General features: G+C 40.8%; 1 protein-coding gene across 4 annotated transcripts in view; it reads right to left on the minus strand.

Moving 5' to 3' along the window:
• LOC110493229 (sodium channel protein type 8 subunit alpha) overlaps window positions 1–22,888 on the minus strand; it is a 113,662-nt gene that overhangs the window by 33,338 nt on the left and 57,436 nt on the right. For all 4 annotated transcript variants that reach the window (XM_090205664.1, XM_036950341.2, XM_090205663.1 and 1 more), the window contains 6 exons: window positions 16,860–16,995; window positions 16,154–16,392; window positions 5,453–5,626; window positions 4,881–5,237; window positions 4,477–4,638; window positions 3,995–4,288 (listed from right to left, as the gene is read on the minus strand). In XM_090205664.1, coding sequence (XP_090061790.1) covers window positions 3,995–4,288; window positions 4,477–4,638; window positions 4,881–5,237; window positions 5,453–5,626; window positions 16,154–16,392; window positions 16,860–16,995 — 1,362 coding nt within the window. The remainder of the gene's footprint in view (window positions 1–3,994; window positions 4,289–4,476; window positions 4,639–4,880; window positions 5,238–5,452; window positions 5,627–16,153; window positions 16,393–16,859; window positions 16,996–22,888) is intronic.

A 22,888-nucleotide genomic window follows, 5' to 3' on the forward strand; every position in this document is an offset into this window, starting at 1 on the left:
GTGGAATTATACTTATTTTATGTTTACAAGTTTAAAAAAAATGAAAAGCTGAAATGTCTTGAGTCAATAAGTATTCGACCCCTTTGTTTTGGCAAGCCTAAATATGTTCAGGAGCAAGAATTTGCTTAACAAGTCACAATCATTTCTACCATCTCTGTACCCAACACATACAATTATCTAATTGCTCGACTAAGGCCCCTTAGTCGAGCAGTACATTTCAAACACCGATTCAACCACAAAGATCAGGCAGGTTTTCCTCGCAAAGAAGGGCACCTATCGGTAGATTGGTAAACATTTTTAAAAGGAGAAGTTGAACATCCTTTGAACATGGTGAAGTTATTATTTACAATTTGGATGGTGTGTCAATACACCCAGTTACTACAAAGATACAGGTGTCCTTCCCAACTCAGTTACTAGAGAGGAAGGACACCGCTCAGGGATTTCACCATGAAGCCAATGGTGACTTTAAAACAGTTACAGAGTTTAATGGCTGTGACAGGAGAAAACTGAGGATGAATCATCAACATTATAGCTACTCCACAATACTAACCTATATAACAGCGCAAAAAGAAGAAAGCAGGTACAGAATACAAATATTCTAAAATATGCAGCCTGTTTGCAATAAGGTACTAAAGTAAAACTGCAAAAATGTGGCAAAGAAATTTACTTTATGTCCTGAATACAAAGTGTTATGTTTGAGGCAAATCCAACACAACACGTTACTGAGTACCACTCTTCATATTTTCAAGCATGGTGGTGGCTGCATCATGTTATGAGTATGCTTGTCTTCAGGAAGATTTTTTTTAAAGATAAAAATAAATGGAATAGAGCTAAGCACAGGCAAATTCCCAGAGGAAAATCTGGTTCAGTCTGCTTTCCAAACAGACACTGGGAGACAAATTCACCTTTCAGGAGGACAATAACCTAAACCACAAGGCCAAATATACACTAGAGTTTCTTACCAAGATTACATTGAATGTTCCTGAGTGGCCTACTTATAGTTTGGACTTAAAATCGGGCTTAAAATCTAGGGCAAGACTTGAAAATGGCAGTCAACTTGGCAGAACTTGAAAAGAAATAAGTGCAGATATTGTACATTCCAGGTGTGCAAAGCTGTTAGAGACTTACCCAGAACAACTCACAGCTGTAATCGCTGCCAAAGATGATTCTAACATGTATTGACTCAGGGGTGTGAAGAAATGAGATATTTCTGTATTTCATTTTCAATAAATATGCAACATTTTCTATGAACATGTTTTTACTTTGTCATTATGGGGTATTGAGTGTAGATGGGTAAGAAATCAAATTAAAACATTTAAAACATTTGGAATTCAGTCAGTAACACAACAAAATGTGGAATAAGTCAAGGGGCATAAACACTTTCTGAAGGCACTGTATTTGGCTACTCTGCAAAGCATCATGCTACATCTATAACTAGAAAAGGTAAATTTCCTGAAGAAAATTTGAGCGATTGCATCAGCTATTTAACAGTAGTGATCTTGCTGAAGCAAGCACACTAATTAAAATGAATATGCTGGATAACAATAGTGGTTAGTAGCAAGGGTTGGAACCAGTTCAGGGAACAGAACCGAAAACTGGAAAAGAAGGAAATGATTTGAGGAACAGAACCCTAACCTGAAACTAAAGTGATCTATACTGTTCCGGGACATAACCGTTATTTTAAAAGCATGGGAAGCGGTTAATAACTTTCTAACTTTCTATTACATTCTGACCACTCATAAACTTATTCCAGTGTCTGCCTACCGGCTGGAAATCTTTGCCAGTGGGTATACTTGTGTGTAGGCTATCTGCCCCTGCCCTCTGAAGCATAGGTTACTGTAGCCTACTGCCAACATTATAAGCATGGTGCGGGAAAAAAACATTTCCCCGCGCTAATTCAGGACTAGTAAAGGCCCAGCGCACTACTTTTGTGAAAAAATACTTACAAAAAAGATATATATATATATATATATATATATATATATATATATATATATATATATATATATTGTTTTTATTAATACAATTTTTTCAGGTGGTGCTGCTATGTGCCCAGCTGGGCTATGTGCCCAGCGCTTCAAGGCAAGCTTCCTCCTTCCTCTCTCGTGCTCTCCTCATCTGCAAAATGTCAGTTGCATCTCGCGCCCTACACTGTGACTGGCACCACAGTGTGTGTGTGTGTGTGTGTTTGTCTTTCATTATGATTTTACCATGCTTTTACGGCAAAATACAATTTGCTCTTAAAGACTTTCCTGTAGAGATTAAATCGCTTACCTGCTCCATAGCAAGCTGTTTTATCCGCACTAATTGATTAAGTAATTTAATGTCGAGCTAAATGTAAATAAATGACGGTTTCAGAGGTTTAAAAAAGAATAGAAAGGAACAATACAAACCGGTACTTTTTTTTGGTTCGAACCGGTTCAAAACTTTATTTTGTTGTTCAGAACAGTGGAACGGTAGGAAAAAAATAATGGTTCTGTTCAGAACGAAACCATAATGGTTCCAACCCCTGGTTAGTAGTGGGTGCAAACGCAATAATAAGCTTGAGGCATAATGTTTTGCTATAAGGAATCAATATTTCCTCTGATTGATTTGTTTTCTGGAGTGTGTTAACTATTTCTAGTTAACCATTAGAAGATGCGCAAGTGAAAGTAAGCACTTTGTTGACACACCTTGCTAAATCCTATTTAGTCACAAAGTCATTCTTTCTCATCACTACCATATTGTAGCTTGTATTAGCTAACATAAATGTAGCTATACATTACCTTCCAAGTCAGTCATAGAAATATAATTCCTAGAACGGACATCCAAGTCAATGGGTCATTGATGGGTAGACTGGCGGCCATTTTTAGAGTACCCATGATCAGAAAATAAAGCTGGAAGTACAGCATTCAATTTGTGCTTTATTAACAGTCAACACAATTGACATTATAAAGCCACAGCATCATTTTAATGAACATTCCATGTTAACGTGGCAATTAAGCATACAATGTCAGCCATATTGAGTGTACCCATAAGGGGCTGTCAAATTGCCATGGTCTGAGGGGCTATTCCACTTCTAGGAGTTATATTTCTATGGTCACAGTCTCATCATTGGCGTATTGTAGCTTGCATTTGCTAACAAAAGTGTATACATTACCTCCTTCTACTCATCAGGAGAGCCAGTGACGGATAAAGGCAAACACATTAGCCACGGTTCAACTTGTGAAAGACGATGCGATTACTAAAATAACTGTATCTTTTGATTAGTTTAAGTTAATCCTGTTGTGATTTCTGATTTGAGTTAGAGATCCTTTGCATTTGTTTCAGTACCTAGCTATCTAGGTTTGCAAAATACATTGTGTTAGTTGTGCTAGTTAGCTAACTAGCATGTTTAGTTAGGTGAGATTTAGCTAAATCAAAGAAATTCTGTACAGAAAGAGACATTTCTAACGGCCATTCCAATACAAACCCTTGATCACGCTAGCTAGCAGTGTAATGGTCACCAAGCAAGCTATGTAGAAACACGTGATCATCTCAAGTTAACGAGCTGTGCCAAACTGCACATGTGCAGTATAGCTCTCCTTTGAAATAAAGTTGTTTTTGAGAAATATGAATGTGTCACACTTTTGCGGCTAAGTAGGGAAGACATATTCAGCAACACGAAGCTAGCTAATGCATATAGAATATGTGAAAACCTACAAAAAAAACATATAAGAAGTCAGAAGTATGAGCGATCTTAGAGGAGTGGATGCTAACGCACTCCAATTCATAGAAAATTACGTAACCACTATATTTGATAAGGTCTCAACAAGTCAATCCACAACTTATCCTAAACCTCCAACAGAACTCCGTCAAGCCTTTCACCTAAAAGCACCCAAAATCCCCCTTCCCATTTTCCGGTTAACCACCTTCCACAACCATCAACCTCCCCTCTCAACCTCCCCACGCCCCAACCATTTCTATATTTAAATAGCATAGAAGGAATATATCACACCCATCCCTCCATACTCACGTCTTTGCTGTTCTCCACATCCGACTCGCTGCTGAAGTCCTCTGTGTTGAGGTTATCGAAATCTGACTCCCCGACCGCAATGGGAACACACACGGTCAGGTTAGGATTGTGGATGAAGGACATGTGGTCCTCGTCGATCATGTACTTGCCCACGCTGCTGCCAATACCACTGGTAGTCCCATTGATGTAGTCCAGCTCGCGGTTGATGTCTATGCCCTTCTGGTTCGCGATGCAGTTAAGCTTCTCGTCAAACTCATCAAGATGCTTCTGCTCATCCTCTGCTTCTTCCTCCTCCTTGCCATCAGAATCAGATTTGCAATCAGAATCAGATTTAAAATCAGTCAAAAAAACAGTACTGACGTTCAAGTACATTGTGAAAGCGTTTGTCTTGGTATTGTTAAAACAACACAGAAACAACACAACAATGACATCAGAGTGATGTCATATATACAGAACATAGAGGACATGTCATCACAGCATACCTTCTTCATAACCTCGGCTACAAAGACCTTGGCCCAGGCAATCCCCGTCTTTATTCGACCGACGGCTATTTGCAGGTTGTTCTGTTCTCCGTCATCGTCTGAGGGTGCCAGGTTGTCTGCGCTGAACGAGCTCAGCAACAAGGCAAGGAACAGGTTCAACACCTGGGGAGAGGGCGGTGCACATAGAGCAGGTCTTAGCAGATGTGTCACTAACCGCAAACTAACTGATATCAGGCTTAACCAGACCAAAATTATAATGCACAAACCATAGTTATATGTGGATGTGGATGCAGAAATGCTACTTGCTTCCAATTCACTAAGTGAAGAGAGACCTGATCTTCACAGGTAGGGTATGCAAAAAACTGCTACTCGATTATGGATATTTCAATGGTTGTTTTTCTTACCACCAAGTTGCCTATGACCATGACCATCAAGAAGACGATCATGCACATGTTCTGGCCGGCCACTTCCATGCAGTCCCACATGGACTCGATCCACTCCCCGCACAGAACCCGAAACACCATGAGAAATGAGTGAAAGAAGTCATTCATGTGCCAACGGGGCAGCTTACAGCTTATTGCGATCTTACAAACACAGTCCTTGTAGTTCTTTCCAAACAGTTGCATGCCAACCACGGCGAAGATGAAGACGATAAGGGCCAGCACCAAGGTCAAGTTTCCCAGGGCTCCCACAGAAGAGTGAATGATTTTGATGAGCATGTTGAGTGTGGGCCATGACTTGGCCAGCTTAAACACTCTCAGCTAGACAAGATACAGAGAGAGAGGGAGGGAGGGTAGGAGAGACAGATTTGAAGTGGTTAATCATACTGTTTGAGAATTTGGGCATTAGTCAAGTCAAGCTAACTCTGCAGCAGAATGAACCCTTCACTCCACCTTCAGTAAACTCTGGACATCAAGGTCATAGATGGTTATCATTATGCTCCATCATTCCAGTTCACACCACTTTTCTTACTCACCAATCGGAATGACCTGAGCACAGACAGACCCTCAATGTCAGCCAATACCAGCTCGACTAAACTGAGGGTCACGATGAAGCTGTCAAAACAATTCCAGCCTTCCTGGAAGTAGTAGTATGGATCCATGGCAGCCAGCTTGGCAAACATCTCACCAGCAAAGATACCAGTGAAAACCTGTAAGTGCAAAGAGAGAAAGAGGTTAACAGTCAGATCCTAGGGTCAAGCTACCACTGTAGGACACATGGTTGAGGTCAACCCCACTTAAATTCAGGAGATTCATTTAATTTCAATTCAAGGGTGCAATTTAGACTGTAAAGGGGTTGCTGTGAATTTGACAGTAACTTACCGGCAGCTAGTGGCAAGTAAGTATAGTAACCAATGAAACAATACCCACAGTATTATACCATAAACAAGTAAATGTTACTGTAATTGTAATGAATGAATTAATTAAATAAATTCATTGAGGGAGATGTGTTTTTTTTATTTTACAGTATTTTACTCTAATTACATGCACAGTAAAAAAGCCAACTTAACCAATTCCTAAATAATTATTATTCTGTGAGTTGAGTGGACTTCAAAAGGACAAGAATGTAAGCTACTCAACAAACTCTGCTCGATGTGAGCAAAAATTACAAATTCATGATTGCCTTTGGAAGGTAACACTGTAAAAAAGCCAATTTAACCAATGGCTTAATCAGCTAAATATGTGAGTATAGTGGACTTCAAATGGACAAGAATTTGAGATAACGTGTTGTGTTTACTCAACATACTCTGCTCTATGTGAGCTAATTTGAACAAGCTTGTTGAGTAAAATTCCAAATGTATGTTTGCTCAAAACCACGCCCATCATTACCATCTTTCCCAGACTGCTTTATTGCAGGTTGATATTCAGAATTGTTTGATTCAATACCTGTGTTTTTTTAATGTACATTGATTGGTTGACTAATCTTATGCTACATATATGTTTCTAAACTGATCTAATCTGTCAGTAGTTGGATTTAATGCACCCATTATTGAGATGGCTGTTCCAGTTTATATGATTTAGGTAGTCTCAAAAATTCATATTTCCCAACCCTGTCAGTCATTCTCAATGCAAAACCTGGACCAGTAAAAATCAGTTGGCAAGACAATCTGGACCCTCTCTTTCTAAAACTATCCGCCTCCATTGTTGCAACCCCTATTACCAGCCTGTTCAACCTCTCTTTTGTATTGTCCCGCGATCCCTAAAGATTGTAAAGCTGCTGCGGTCATCCCCCTGTTCAAAGGGGGTGACACTCTAGACCCAAACTGCTATAGACCTATATCTATCCTGCCCTGCCTCTCTAAAGTCTTCGAAAGCCAACTTAATAAACAGATCACTAACCATTTCGAATCCCACCGTACCTTCTCCGCTGTGCAATCCGGTTTCCGAGCCGGTCACGGGTGCACCTCAGCCACGCTCAAGGTACTAAACAATATCATAACCGCCATCGGTAAAAGACAGTACTGTGCAGCCAAAGCTTTCGACTCCGTCAATCACCGCATTCTTATCGGCAGACTCAATAGCCTTGGTTTCTCTAATGACTGCCTCGCCTGGTTCACCAACTACTTTGCAGACAGAGTTCAGTGTGTCAAATCTGTTGTCCGGACCTCTGGCAGTCTCTATGGGGGTACCACAGGGTTAAATTCTCAGGCTGACTCTGTTCTCTGTATATATCAATGATGTCGCTCTTGCTGCTGGTGATTCCCTGATCCACCTCTATGCAGACGACACCATTCTGTATACATCTGGCCCTTCCTTGGACACTGTGCTAACTAACCTCCAAACAAGCTTCAATGCCATACAACACTCCTTCCGTGGCCTCCAACTGCTCTTAAACGCTAGTAAAACCCAATACATGCTTTTCAACCGTTCGCTGCCCGCACCCGCCCACCCGACTAGCATCACCACCCTGGACGGTTCTGACCTAGAATATGTGGACAACTATAAATACCTAGGTGTCTGGCTAGACTGTAAACTCTCCTTCCAGACTCATATCAAACATCTCCAATCCAAAATCAAATCTAGAATCGGCTTTCTATTTCTATTTTGCAACAAAGCCTCCTTCACTCACGCCGCCAAACTTACCCTAGTAAAACTGACTATCCTACCGATTCTCTTTCTTCGGCGATGTCATCTACAAAATAGCTTCCAATACTCTACTCAGCAAACTGGATGCAGTCTATCACAGTGCCATTCCTTTTGTTAACAAATCACCTTATACCACCCACCACTGCGACCTGTGTGCTCTAGTCGGCTGGCCCTCGCTATATATTCGTCGCCAGACCCACTGGCTTCAGGTCATCTATAAGTCTATGCTAGGTAAAGCTCCGCCTTATCTCAGCTCACTGGTCACGATAACAACACCCACCCATAGCACACATTCCAGCAGGTATATCTTACTGATCATCCCCAAAGTCAACACCTCATTTGGCCGCCTTTCCTTCGAGTTCTCTGCTGCCAGTGACTGGAACTAATTGCAAAAATCACTGAAGCTGGAGACTTATATTTCCCTCACCAATTTTAAACATCTGCTACCTGAGCAGCTAACCGATCGATGCAGCTGTCCATCTGTAAATAGCCCACCAAATCTACCTACCTCATCCCCATACTGCTTTTATTAACTTTTCTGCACTTTTGCACACCAGTATCTCTACTTGCATATCATCAACTGCTCATTTATCATTCCGGTGTTAATCTGCTAAATTGTAATTCTTTGCTAGTATGGCCTATTTATTGCCTGCCTCCTCATGCCTTTTGCACACACTGTATATAGATTTTCTTTTTTCTACTGTGTCATTGACTTGTTTATTGTGTTATTGTTTATTCCATGTTATTCCCTGTGTTGTTGTCTGTGTCACACTGCTTTGTTTTTTCTTGGCCAGGTCACAGTTGTAAATGAGATTATGTTCTCAACTAGCCTACCTGGTTAAATAAAGGTGCATTTTTTTTTTTTAAATGCTAATAAAATACAGATTGCAGGTGATTAGAAGTTCCAATTGTTGGCTATTCTCACTCTGGCTGGATTCCAATAGAGGGTTTGCAGTTGTGTCACAAATCACTTAGCAACCGTACCAGGCTCCATGCTTGAAGACTGAAGTCAGTCTGTTGAAAGTTCTCCAAACGTCTACATGGTTGGCTGCTTTTGGTACCACCAGAAACTTCTGGAAGATTGCCCATTATTTAGTTTTTCTAAGGACACAGAAAATGGAGGCAGTGGGAGAACCTATTCAAGTAAGTAAATATATTTAGAAAATAATCAAAAACAATGTATTATTAGCTAGCTAGCCTACAATAGAAACTTAGTGTGCAGGCTAAGTTTCTGCTAACGTAATGTTTGCTAGTTAGCTAACATTACATACTACATACAGTGCATTTGGAAAGTATTCAGAACCTTTGTTACATTACAGAATTATTCTAAAATTGATTAAATAAATGTTTTTCCTCATCAATCTACACACAATACCCCATAATGACAATGTGAAAACTTGTTTTTAGAAATACTAGCAAATTTATTAAATATAAGAAGCAGAAATACCTTATTTACATAAATATTCAGACTTTGCTATGATACTTGAAATTGAGCTCAGGTGCATCCTATTTCCATTGACCATCCTTGAGATGTTTCTACAACTTGATTGGAGTCCACTTGTGGTAAATTCAATTGATTGGACATGATTTGGAAAGGCAGTTGAAAGATTTGGAAAGACACCTGTTGAAAGTGCATGTCAGAGCAAAAACCAAGCCATGGGGTCAAAGGAATTGTCCGTAGACCTCCGAGACAGGATTCTGTCAAGATACAGATCCGGGGAAGGGCACCAAAACTTTTCTGCAGCATTGAAGGTCCCCAAGAACACAGTGGCCTCTATCATTCTTAAATTGAAGAAGTTTGGAACCACCAATACTCTTCCTAGAGTTGGCCACCTGGCCAAACTGAGCAATTGGGGGAGAAGGGCCTTGGTCAGGGTGGTGACCAAGAACCCGATGGTCACTCTGACAGAGCTCCAGTGGAGATGGGAGAACCTTCCAGAAGGACAACCATCTTTGCAGCACTCCACCAATCAGGACTTTATGGTAGAGTGGCCAGACGGAAGCCACTCCTCAGTAAAAGGAACATGACAGCCTGCTTGGAGTTTGCCAAAAGGCACCAAAAGGACTCTCAGACCATGAGAAACAAGATGTTCTGGTCTGATGAAACCAAGATTGAATTCTTTGGCCTGACTGTTAAGCGTCATGTCTGGAGGAAACCTGGCAACATCCCTACGGTGAAGCACGATGGTAGCAGCATCATACTGTGGGGATGTTTTTCAGCGGCAGGGATTGGAAGACTAGTTAGGATCGAGGGAAAGATTAACGGAGAAAAGTACAGAGATATTCTTGATGAAAACCTGCTCCAGAGAGCTCAGGACCTCAGACTGAGGTGAATGTTCACCTTCAAACAGGACAACAACCCTAAGCACACAGCCAAGACAACACAGGAGTGGCTTCGGGACAAGTCTCTGAATGTCCTTGAGGGGCCCAGCCAGAGCCCAGACTTGAACCCAATCTAACTTCTCTGGAGAGACCTGAAAATAGCTGTGCAGCGACGCTCTCCAACCAACCTGACAGCTTTTGAGAGGATCTGCAGAGAAGAATGTGAGAAACTCCCCAAACAGATGTGTGCCCAGCTTGTAGCGTCATACCCAGGAAGATTCGAGGCTGTAATCGCTGCCAAAGGTGCTTCAACACATTACTGAGTAAAGGGTCTGAATACTTACGTAAATGTGATATTCCATTTTTTAAAAATTTGTATTTATACATTTGCAAAATTGTCATTATGGAGTTTTGTGTGTAGATTGATAAGGGGGGAAAACGATTTAATCAATTTTAGAATAAGGCTGTGATGTAACAAAATGTGGAAAAAGTCAAGGGGTCTGAATACTTCCCGAATGCACTGTAGCTAGCTAAGTCATCTAAATATTACCAGCTTGCTAACTTCATATTAGCTAGCAATCTTGATATGTTTAATTGTTGTAACTCTAAATGCATTTGTAGCTAGGTAGCTAGCTAACAGCCATGGAAGAGGGTGAAAGGATTAGCTAGCAGTTACAGCTGTCAGAAGGGAGAGTAGGCTACTCTGGTTAGACCGGGTACCTTTGTGGGAGGACATTATGAAAAAGAAAAAAAATGAGGACAGAGAGATATAGCAACATAATACACAGTGCTTTCTGATTTGAGTATAATGCAGCCTGTTTACTTTGTGATGTTTTCCGTCCTTAGGTACAGAGAGCCGTAAAAATCTGTCTGCAGATGAAAAGGTCCCAATGAATGTCCCAAGATAATAAGGGTACATTCTTGTATACCATGGATTATATGTGTACCGATGTTAGCACATTTTGTGAACAAAAATACAGCTTAAAAGTCACACACAATCTATAAACCTATTGCAACTCGAGCAGGCCAACCATGCTGGGTGTACACGCTTCTGTTCCAGCCCAGCACTAACACACCTGATTCAATGTATCAAACCTAATTAGTTAATAATCAAGTGTGCTAGTGCTGGGCTGGACCAGAAGTCTGCTCTCCCCGTATATCAGGGATCAGTGGAGCGAGGTTGGCCACCTATGGTATTGACTTTTTTTTCTTCACCTGAAATTATGGGTTTGGTAATAATGGTCTACTTGTTACTAAAACGTCTAACCTTACAAATTAGTTAGCTTACTTGTACTCTGAAATTATATGAAAAAGTGTTGATTCTTTGAAGTTACAGTAAGTGTTTAAATTTGTTTTAATTGTGAATTTAACTATTATTCAAGATGAACTACTGTCGTTGTTGATTAAACACAGATCACAATCCTGCAATAAAGAGGGGAAGGGAATCTGTCTCTAATTTGTCTGTTTCTGTGTTGCATTCATAAATTAACATTACCTTTCTGTTCAGTCATAAGCTCTCCAATTGGGTTTATTTGATTGTCACAATTTTTTCAAGACATCAGCCATGTGAATCCATTTTACAGCTGATAATGGTATGCAACGTCAATGCAGCCATAGGCCTACAGCAGTGGTTCCCAACTCCAGTCCTTGAGTACCCCCAACAGCGCACATTTTTGTTATTGCACCGGACAAACACACCTGATTCAACTCTGAGGGCCTGCTGATTAGTTGATAAGTTGAATCAGGTGTGTTTGTCCGGGGCTACAATAAACTGTACTGTTGGGGGTACTCGGGGACCGGCGTTGAGATCCACTGGCTTACAGTATGATGGCATTTAGCCTTATGGGCATTTGCAATGCAGCCCTTGACATTGTGCATCTGAAACAGAGAATAGCTTAACTCACACATTGTTTACATATTGTTCAGCTATATGTTCTCAATTTAAAATGATACCTGTAGACAATGTATATGAGGCTAATCATTATACTAGATTTTGTACATGCCTTGTGCTGACATTAAATTGTTTAGTGCAAATCCAACCCTTGTAATCTAGGTGGTGAAATATATGAAAGCAGGAGATGATGGGATCCTTAGTTTAAAACATACAACTACAGCCATCAAGTTCAATGCCAGATACGTTTCTCCTAGAAGGTCTGAATGGCACTTAGAGGTTTGCCTAAGACTACCACAACAATTACATAGTCTATGCTAAATGTGTTCAAATTGTAAAAGAAAGAAAAATGTTGGGCTATATGAAATACTTTTTATTAAATGGGGCAAGGCAAAGCATAGATGAAAAAATACTAAGAGCCCAGCAGGTCAAACAAACGACTAAAACAAACGGGTCACTCCAAAAAACGAATCAGGACTCTTGAGTTAGTAAAAATATGATGAATCATTTGCGAACAGCACATCACTAGATGACAGAAGTTACACAAGATCAGTTGGATAGAGTCCAGTAAGTGTGCATAGAACCAGTGCTAGAGAGTCAGTGCAAATGAAAAGGGGGTCAATGAAAATAGTCCGGGTAGCCATCTGATTAACTGTTCAGCAGTCTAATAGCTTTGGGGTAGAAGCTGTTCAGGAGCCTTTTCGTCTGAAACTCAGCGCTCTGGTACCGCTTGCCGTGCGGGAGCAGAGAGAACAATCTATGACTTGGGTGGCTGGAGTCTTTGACAATTTTTAGGGCCTTCCTCTGACACCACCTGTTATAGAGATTTGCAAGCCCTGCCACATCCGACCAGCGTCAGAACCAGTGTAGTAAGATTGGATCTTACTTCTGTATTGATGCTTTGCCTGTTTGATGGTTTGTCAGAGGGCATAGCGGGATTTCTTATAAGCATCCGGATTAGAGTCCCGCTCCTTGAAAGCAGCAACTCTAGCCTTTAGCTCAGTGCGGATGTTGCCTGTAATCCATGGCTTCTGGTTGGGATATGCATGTACGGTCACTGTGGGGACGACGTTGTCAATGTACTTATTAATGAAGCCGGTAAACTCCTCAATGACATAGGATGAATCCCGGAACATATTCCGGTCTGTGCTAGCGAAACAATCCTGTAGCTTAGCATCTGCTTCATCGGACCACTTCTGTATTGAGCTCATCACTGTTGAGCACGTCACTGGTGCTTCCTGTTTGAGTTTTTGCTTGTACGCAGGAATAACGAGGATAGCGTTATGGTCAGATTTGCTAAATGGAGGGCGAGGGAGAGTTTTGTGTGTGTTTCTGTTTGTGGATTAAAGGTAATCTAAAGTTTTTTCCACCTGTAGTTGAACAAGTGACATGCTGGTAAAAACAAATAGGTACGACGGATTTCATTTTTTCTTTGATTAAAATCACGGGCCACTAGGAGCGCCACCTCTGGGTGATCATTTTCTTAGTGCCAGCAGCAGTAAATAGCATGTTCTACAGCTTATCATGAGGTATTCTAACTCAGGTGAGCAGAACCTCAAGACTTCCTTAAAATTAGAGATTGCGTACCAGTTGTTAACAAAGAGACACACACCACCCCCCTTGAGTTTACCTGATGCTGCCGTTCTGTCCTGCCAATGTATAGAAAAAACAGTTAGATTATATTTCCATATCCTTGTTCAGCCACTTCTCGGTGAAACATTGGATATGAATGTTCTTCAGATAACGTTGATAGGATAGTCTTGAACAGAGCTTGTCCAGTTTATTCTCCAGTGATTGCACGTTCACCAATAGAACGTGGGTAGAGGCGTGGAGTGTATTTACAGTGCTTTAAATGGACATGTAAAATCTGAATTTTTTTATTTGTCAATAACTCAGCCATCTTTTGACCAATCCCTTAGCTTTTGACCTATCCCTCAAACTAAGAAGTTAAGATGTACCATGGGCCTACATTCATTTGTTATCATTTGGTCCTATGGTTGAGAAGATTTTGTAAGTATTTGTAGCATATTTGAGCATATATATTAGCATATGTTTTCATATGCTTCTACTGTATATGAAGGCCATCTTTGAATGGATCAACGCTATCTTCTTGAACTCTTTAGGGACTACTGTGATGAATCCAAAGACCAAATTTGGAGTGAATCTGACTTTTAGTTCAAGAGAAGAAGATTTTTTATAATTATTTTCCTTATTCTTTAAGAAATCAATGCCAAATTTAACATAGTTCATCACGGTATTGTTTCGAGTTGATAGACCATTGTGAAGTGGATTCCGATTGGATTTAAATGGATACTTAAAATCAGATTTCCTGATTTATCAATACCTAAGCCATCTCTTAACCAATCCCTTTTCTCAAACTATGTTAAAAGATGTAACATGGGCCTACATACCCAATTGCGTGTTATTTGGACTTCTGGTTCATGAGAATACGTTTTTCAAAGGTTTTCCAAAATGTCCAAGATAGCGATAAATCTATCTTGATGGACCTCGTGGGTCCTTGAGGCAAATTTGTTAAGCATTAGGCATTCAAGTCTCTAGGTCAAACAGGGCAATGGAAGTGAGACTGCTCATAACAGCTCCACCTTTTGGCCAATCAGCCTTTCTTTTTGACCAAGTTACTCATGGCCTCTAGTTTCTGTGCGCCAAATTAGAAAAAAAGTTACCAATCTATGCTTGAGGTTTTTTTTTGGACCATGTCAACAAATAAATAAATAAATAATAATTCAGAAAATAACAATAGCTTTCAGAGCTTCACTGTGAACCCCTAATTACACATCATTTTGCAAGCAAGCATTTTGTATGTTGGTTCAACTATATGCCCAAATGTTGAGTAAACTCACTAACCTATTGCAGCTGGTTGCATTACAATTGTATGTTGAATCAACTTTTTTTATTTACATTGTGGGATTGGTGGAAGCAGGTTTGCTGCAAAGTAATGTGTTGTCTTTATAGAACCATACAGGTTCTATTTAGAACCTTATGATCATGGTTCTTTATAGAACCTTCAAAATGGTGTTCTATATAGCACCAACAATGGTTCCGCTATGGTTACAAGTCAAAGAACTCTTATTTGGCACTACAGATGTTAGATCTTGATTTGACCAGTTTTGATCATTTCTAATGGGAAATTAGTTTTGATAGGCAACAGTAGGCTATAGTTTAGGTGTGAGATCTAGTGAAAGGAAGAGAACAGCATGTTTTCAGTGAATTTATGTAAAACTCAAGACTTATTTGAAATTCCTGCAGCGCAGGAAAAGTCTCTGCGACAACAGAGTGATCAAATTAAGATACTACATCTGAATATAGAATCAAGTGTGTAGTATATTATAACATATCATTCTGATCTCTGATAGAAACCAGAAAATGTCTGCTCAAGATTTGTACCTGAGAGTTCTGATCTGTGTGTTCTATGCTGTGATGCAGAACATGGAGGTTAAAATCACGGAGTACTTATGATTTGTAGAAATTCTGCTTAAATACAGAAATTTGAGAGTGAAATGTGAATTGGATCTTGCTTGCATGGCATTTTGTTTGATGTAGTGCTGATTAAAAATAGATTGGAGTCTCAGTGCTGGTGAAGGTTGTCCTGACAGGACAAGGTCATAGAGCAGTGCCACACACACGCACACATGCACACACACAGGGAGGTTTGTATGATGGCATGTTGGTGGGCCTATGCCCAATACCGGATCATGTGCCCAATACTTGATGACGTGCCCAATCATCACTGCAGGGAGTACTCAATGATTCATCCTGCACCACCACTGAAACCATGCCAACATCTGTAACCTAATTTCCCATATAGCTGCTGACACCACGCCAATCTCTGTGACCTCATTTCCTATCTCACCCCTTACACCACGCCAATTCCTCTGACCTCACACGGACAGGCCAGGGACTCTGCTACTGAACTGAGATATCTGAGAGCAAGTGGACACGGCATATACCCTCTAACCTCTCCTCACACTCACACACCAGCCTCATACCTTACCAAGCAGTATGCTCCACTTAACAAGGTAGCGATCGATCATGTTACATTAAACTTTAATGTATCCCCTAAACAGCCAATCCAGACAGACATACTGTCCTGCCATGTTAAAACTGCTAAATCAGTAGGAAGAGAGAGACAGAGAAGAAAATGGGGCAAGAAAGAGAGAGACAAATTTTGGGGAGAGAAACTAAGATAGCTGCTGTGGTGAGAAAAGGTTGCTTTAAAATAGAGCAGAGTTAGAGAGGTAGAGGGCCAAGTATGAGAGAAATAATTGGAAATAATTGGATGTGAGAAACATGACAATCATGTTGACACACTCCTGTGGTACCCTACACACTAAACACTGTCCACTTGACTGTTTCTCACCAGATTGCCCACTGACAGCGTCTCATCAAAGCGAGGAGTCATGGGGTAGTGCTCCATGGCCATGAAGAGGGTGTTGAGGACGATACAGATGGTGACGGCCAGATCTACAAAAGGGTCCATGACGATCAGGTTGAGCACATACTTGATCTTCAGCCAGAAGGGAAAGCAGTCCCACACACAGAACATGTTGGCAAACTTATACCACCATGATGGACATGCCCTTTGAGAATCTTCTAGCTCTGTATAGGGAAAGGGGGGGGGGGGGCAAGGGAGAAATGGGTAAACCAAGAGAAGGAGAGGGAGACAAAGTGAAAGAGAGAGCGAAAATGGTAAAGTGTGAATAAGAGGAAAAGAGAGAGTAGGAGTGGGAGAGAGAGAGAGAGAGAGAGAGAGAGAGAGAGAGAGAGAGAGAGAGAGAGAGAGGGAGGGAGGGAGGGAGGGAGGAAAAGAGTCACAAAAATAGACCCGTTGCTATAAGGCTGGTTGTCTGGTGGTCAGGTCAGTATATTGCAAAAAGGCAGGGCTAAATGGGAAGGGGTTGAAAGGTGAGAGGTTGGATGTGAGGACAGAGGCAGCCGTACCATCCACCAGTGTGTGTGAGTGAGTGTGAGTTCTGTAACCTCCACCAGTGGGTGTGTGTGTGAGAGTGTGTGTAGAGGTAACTGTGCCCTCCACCAGTGTGTGTGAGTGTGTATGAGTTCCGTACCCTCCAGCAGAGTATGTGAGTGTGTATGTGTCGCCACGCTCATCACACTGTTGCTCCGGTCCTTGTTGCGGCTGAGCTGGTCCACAGAGACCATCAGGGAGCCCGAGTGTTTCTTCTTCCCCTCCACCTCTGTGGTCTGCGCTCAGGGAGAGGACACACACACACACACACCCATCAGAAGCCTTACACAAACACTACATCTTGAAACCATTCTAATTACTAACCCTAGCCTTTGTGTCTGACACACGGTATGCTTAAACCAGAGAGAGAGAGAGACCAACACCCAATCCTATCCCACACACCAGACACGAAAACCCTATGCCATACACCAGACACAAAAAATACCACTAAGCCCCATTCCTTACAACATTATCCCACTCTAAGCAAACCGTTCTGCCCCACCCAAAACGTATAACAGTTGTATCCCCTTCCCAAACCTCCATGCAAGAGCAGGCATATAGCTAATAAGAAAAGAGAAGTCAAGACAGCCACTGTACCATGCTACGTTTGGAGAGTAGGTAAAACGCTTGGCTTGGAGAGAAGTAAGGGGATTTCAAACTACCATGCTACACAAAAACAAAAAAATGTAGAGATTCTTTGTCAAGGGGTGAGGGTGATATGTGTATGCATTTTTCATATAGGGTTTTTACTGCTCAGGAAGTGTTCTTAACTGCTGTGAAGGCTGTGAAGAACTATCCTGTTCTTTCCCTCTCCACCATGATTTACTTTATGCCATGAATTGGTACACTGTTAAAAAGTTCCTGTAATTTGATGGTAAAGTACAGGTACTGGTTGTAGTGAATTCATGGTAAACAACAAATTACTGAATTTGAGGTATTTGTGCCAACCGTCAGTGGAAGTGTTGTGCCAGTTTAAGTGGTTGATGATCCCCTTGGGATCCTTGGTTGGCAGCACTGTCCTTCCTTTACTTGCAACTAGCTGCCAGTAACTTAATGTACTTTCACTGAACTTTGTTGATTACAATATAGCTTAACATTAGTTGATAATTACTAAAGCATTATTTGTAGCGAGCACCCTTGGGATCCTTGGTTGGCAGCACTGACCTTCCTACCATATCGTATCACCATATCTAGTCAGTGAACATGACAGAGATCAGCCACAGTAAGTTACCCTGAATTTTACAATAATTACTTGCAGCAAGCTGACAGAAAATTGTTGAAAAATAAACATTAACTTCTTGGGGCCTCATTTATAACCATTGCATACATTTCACATAACATTTCTGTGTGTGCCATTTCTGTAAAGTCTGAGCAAAAATAGAGATTTATAAACTTGGTGCATGCCGTACATACGCACATTTGCCATTATAAATGAGATCTGATGTAAAATTAGCATTAAAACTCTGCCTGGAAAACACCCTCCATTCACCTTTTATGGTGACAATAACACACTTTATTTGCGGGAACTAGGCCAATTTGCATTAGGCCACGGCTTGCAAAAGATTAATTGTTGTTCAATATTTATTTAATCAATATATTATTAGGTTTCTATGTCCTGCCTTGGTATAGGCTCTGGGATGAAATAGGCAATGATGTCGTGCTCCTATCGCACAGCAATACTGTAGCCTACCCATACTGTCAAATATTTTACATAAGCTACCGGTCTATTTACTGTTTTGGCAGAATGTTTTCACATTCAACAGTAATTTATGCGGTATCTACAGTACCAGATAAAAGTTTGGACACACCTACTCATCTGTTTTTCTTTATTTTTACTATTCTGTATTGTAAAATAATAGGGAAGACATTAAAACTATGAAATAACACATATGGAATCATGTAGTAAATAAAGAAGTGTTAAACAAATCAAAATATATTTTAGATTCTTCAAAGTAGCCACCCTTTGCTTTGATGACAGCTTTGCAAACTCTTGACATTCTCTCAAAAAGCTTCACCTGGAATGCTTTTCCAACAGTCTTGAATGAGTTCCCAAATATACTGAGCACTTGTTGGCTGCTTTTCTCTTCACTCTGCAGTCCAACTCACCCGTGAGAGTAAATTTAATTCCAGTTCATCTGTTCTGTTGAAAAGATTAACCAGAATTACATTTACTCTCACGGGTGTCCAAAAATAGCTATCTGAAGAGCTATCTGGCCCTACTAAGCCATGCTTCTAGTCTTCTGCTCTGGGTTGTTTGTGACCCAACTGGCACCACACAGTCGACCACAAGGAGCAGAACATCTACACCTGGCTGTCCGAGAAACCCAAGCACTCACAGACATCGTCCCACCCAACAGGCCAGCGCATCAGAATCCGGTGAATCCTCTACCTCAGCGATGTCCTCTTCATCTTCCAGATCCAGAAATACCTTTTTGGTCCCCCTGCCCCTGCAATGTTCCAAACGCACACATGCCAAAGACAACGTTGCACAAGGAGAGGTACGAGAGGACGTTGGAATGAGGTAAACGAAGATGCCCAAAGCAACAATGCTCCATGAGAGAATGTAGTTTTTAACTACAGTTTTCTAGTGAACAAATTTGATGTTTTAAACAAAGGATTGTACTGTATACAGTCACAAATCCTATTCATGTTACAATTGAACTATTTAAGTTTTAATGCAATATCAAATTGAAAGGTTTCTATAGCCCTAGAACTGAAGCTCTCCCTAATTACTCCAGCTTCAGACCTAAAAGTACTTTAATTACATTTCCAAATAACCCATCAGTTAGCACATTTTGTAGATTGGTAGAAAATCACATTGACATCCAACTAAAGAAACAAAGTGAATGTCGACATTTACAACATAAAGACAACCATTACAGGAGTCAAAAAAATGCTCTAGATTACTTAATTAATGATAACTTGATTAATATACAGAGATCAGATAAGGGAAGTGGGATTGTGATTTCTAATACCAACATGTATGTATATAGAAAACATGAAAAGCTTGTTGGATGGTACATTTTTTTTACAAGAAATTGATTTCCTTGATAAAGGACTAAAAAATAAATTGTTGACAGAACAGGAATTTAAATTGAAATCTTTCTGTCCCAAAACCTACAGTATTGATCCTTTATGGCTTATTTAAGGTTCACAAATCAACCACAGCTCCTCGATTAAGACCTATCGTTTCAAGTATTGGCTCCCTAACTGAAATGGTGTCTCGTTATGTGGGCTTCCACAATTATCCACTAGTCAAACATTTGTAATCCCATTTAAAAGACACCACTGACTTTCTAATGAAATTACCAGTATACCAGTTATTAGTGAAGGAAATTGACTAGTCACTCTTGTTGTCTCATCGCTATACACATACAGTGCCTTGCGAAAGTATTCGGCCCCCTTGAACTTTGCGACCTTTTGCCACATTTCAGGCTTCAAACATAAAGATATGAAACTGTATTTTTTGTGTGAAGAATCAACAACAAGTGGGACACAATCATGAAGTGGAACGACATTTATTGGATATTTCAAACTTTTTTAACAAATCAAAAACTGAAAAATTGGGCGTGCAAAATTATATATTCCGAATGATGGAGGTATGGAGGCCGTCAAATTTTTCCTCTCCAACCGCTTAAGTGATGTGCCTACAAATTATATAATTGGGCTTGCACACCTAGTGCTTACTAAAAACTATTTTCTACTTGACATGTATTACTACCTAAAGACCTTTGGAACAGCAATGGGAAAACCATTAGCAAATCTCTTCATGGGGAAATTCAAATGTTATTTTATTTATGAAAATAATCCTTACAAAGATCATGTTAAATATTGGACCCGCTATATAGACGATTGCTTTATAATTAAATAAATGTCTTAACTACATTAACTCACCGGTCATTAACTCTAGAGTACAATCAATTTCCTTCACTATGGAAAAGAACATTAACTCTATATATTTATTGGATGTACTTGATACAAAGAAGGGCCAATCGCTAAGTATTACAGTTTACAGAAAACTTACAGATTAAAATACTATACAGACAACGGATAGTTATCCCCCTAAAAAGAGGTTTTACCAGTCAGTCAACTTCCTAGACTGCGTCGCATCTGTGAAACAGAGGAAAAATATGATAGACAATCCAATTCTCTCATTGAGCGTTTCCGCTTGAGAGGATACCCGACACCTGGCTTGATAAAGCAACAACAAAAAACTAGTTAAAAGCTTAAACAGAATCCAGTTACTTAATACATTCAAATAAAAACAGAAGAAACACTTTTCTGTAAAATAAACACTGGCATTTACTATCATCAGACTCCTCTTTAAATTCTGCCTTCCAGAATCCACCTTCATTCACCTATAAACGGGGTGGCAGGGTAGCCTAGTGGACTAGTAACCGGAAGGTTGCAAGTTCAAATCCCCGAGCTGACAAGGTACAAATCTGTCGTTCTGCCCCTGAACAGACAGACTGTTCCTAGGCCGTCATTGAAAATAAGAATTTGTTCTTAACTGACTTGCCTAGTTAAATAAAATAAATTAACAATCAAGATATTTATCAAAGATATTGGTCAAATCTTTCTGTGGTCAGAGAGAGAAAAGAGGCATTCATAAAAGGATCATCATAAGGAAATGTTCTAACTTGGTATGCCATAAGACTTCTAGGAATGATGAGATAAAGTCATGTATAACTTGCCCTACTAAATAAGTTATTTGTATGTTACAGTGTTCTTACAATAAGATAGATATTCGAAAAACATCCCGCGCTTGGAAAGTACGCCTTGTGGCACATAAATCAGACGTCAACCTTGCCAGTTGCGAGACACGGAATTGCGTTGTATCCACCATACAGAGGTGATTATTACAACAATGTGGATATTTAAATTCAATTCTGTACATCTACCACTGGAGGGAGAAAAGCTCATAGTAATGGCTGGAATGGAACAAATGGAATGACATCAAGCACATGGATACCATTCCATTGATTCACCTTCATCCATTACCACGAGCCAGTCCTCCCCGTGATCTCCACATTGTTTAAAAGAAGAACTAGATTGCTATATAACAAATATAGACTGTTATACAAGAACTCCGCCCATATCAGATTTTGCATATCGTTTATAAGTTAGCCCCACATATTTATGAACGACTGTGCCTGATGTCCTTTGTGGTAAGCTATCTCATGAATTGATATGATTCATCCAAGTGAGCAGACACCTAAGGCAATGGACAAACAGTGTAGCTATTCCCTCTGCAAGGCAATCAAACAAGCCCTGTGCAACTGGGTACTGGACTTACTGACGGGCCGCCCCCAGGTGGTGAGGGTAGGTAACAACATCTCCACCAGTATAGAGACAAAGTAGAGTCGCAATTCAACGGCTCAGACACAAGAGGTATGTGGCAGGGTCTACAGTCAATCACGGATTACAAAAAGAAAACCAGCCCCGTCGCGGGCCAGGATGTCTTGCTCCCAGACAGACTAAATAACTTTTTTGCTCGCTTTGAGGACAATACAGTGCCACTGACACAGCCCGCTACCAAAACGTGCGGACTCTCCTTCACTGCAGCTGACATGAGTAAAACATTTAAACGTGTTAACCCTCGCAAGGCTGCAGGCCCAGACGGCCTCCCCAGCCACATCCTCAGAGCATGCGCAGACCAGCTGGCTGGTGTGTTTACGGACATACTCAATCAAACCTTATCCCAGTCTGCTGTTCCCACATGCTTCAAGAGGGCCACCATTGTTCCTGTTCCCAAGAAAGCTAAGGTAACTGAGCTAAACGACTATCGCCCCGTAGCACTCACTTCCGTCATCATGAAGTGCTTTGAGAGACTAGTCAAGGACCATGTAACCTCCACCCTACCTGACACCATAGACCCACTCCAATTTGCTTACCGCCCCAGTAAGTCCACAGACGATGCAATCGCAACCACACTGCACACTGCCCTAACCCATCTGGAAAAGAGGAATACCTATGTGAGAATGCTGTTCATCGACTACAGCTCAGCATTTAACACCATAGTACCCTCCAAACTCGTCATCAAGTTCGAGACCCTGGGTCTCGACCCCGCCCTGTGCAACTGGGTACTGGACTTACTGACGGGCCGCCCCCAGGTGGTGAGGGTAGGTA

Source organism: Oncorhynchus mykiss, chromosome 17 (assembly GCF_057628025.1).
Source record: "Oncorhynchus mykiss isolate SJ-2025 chromosome 17, ASM5762802v1, whole genome shotgun sequence".
NCBI classification, from domain to species: domain Eukaryota; kingdom Metazoa; phylum Chordata; class Actinopteri; order Salmoniformes; family Salmonidae; genus Oncorhynchus; species Oncorhynchus mykiss.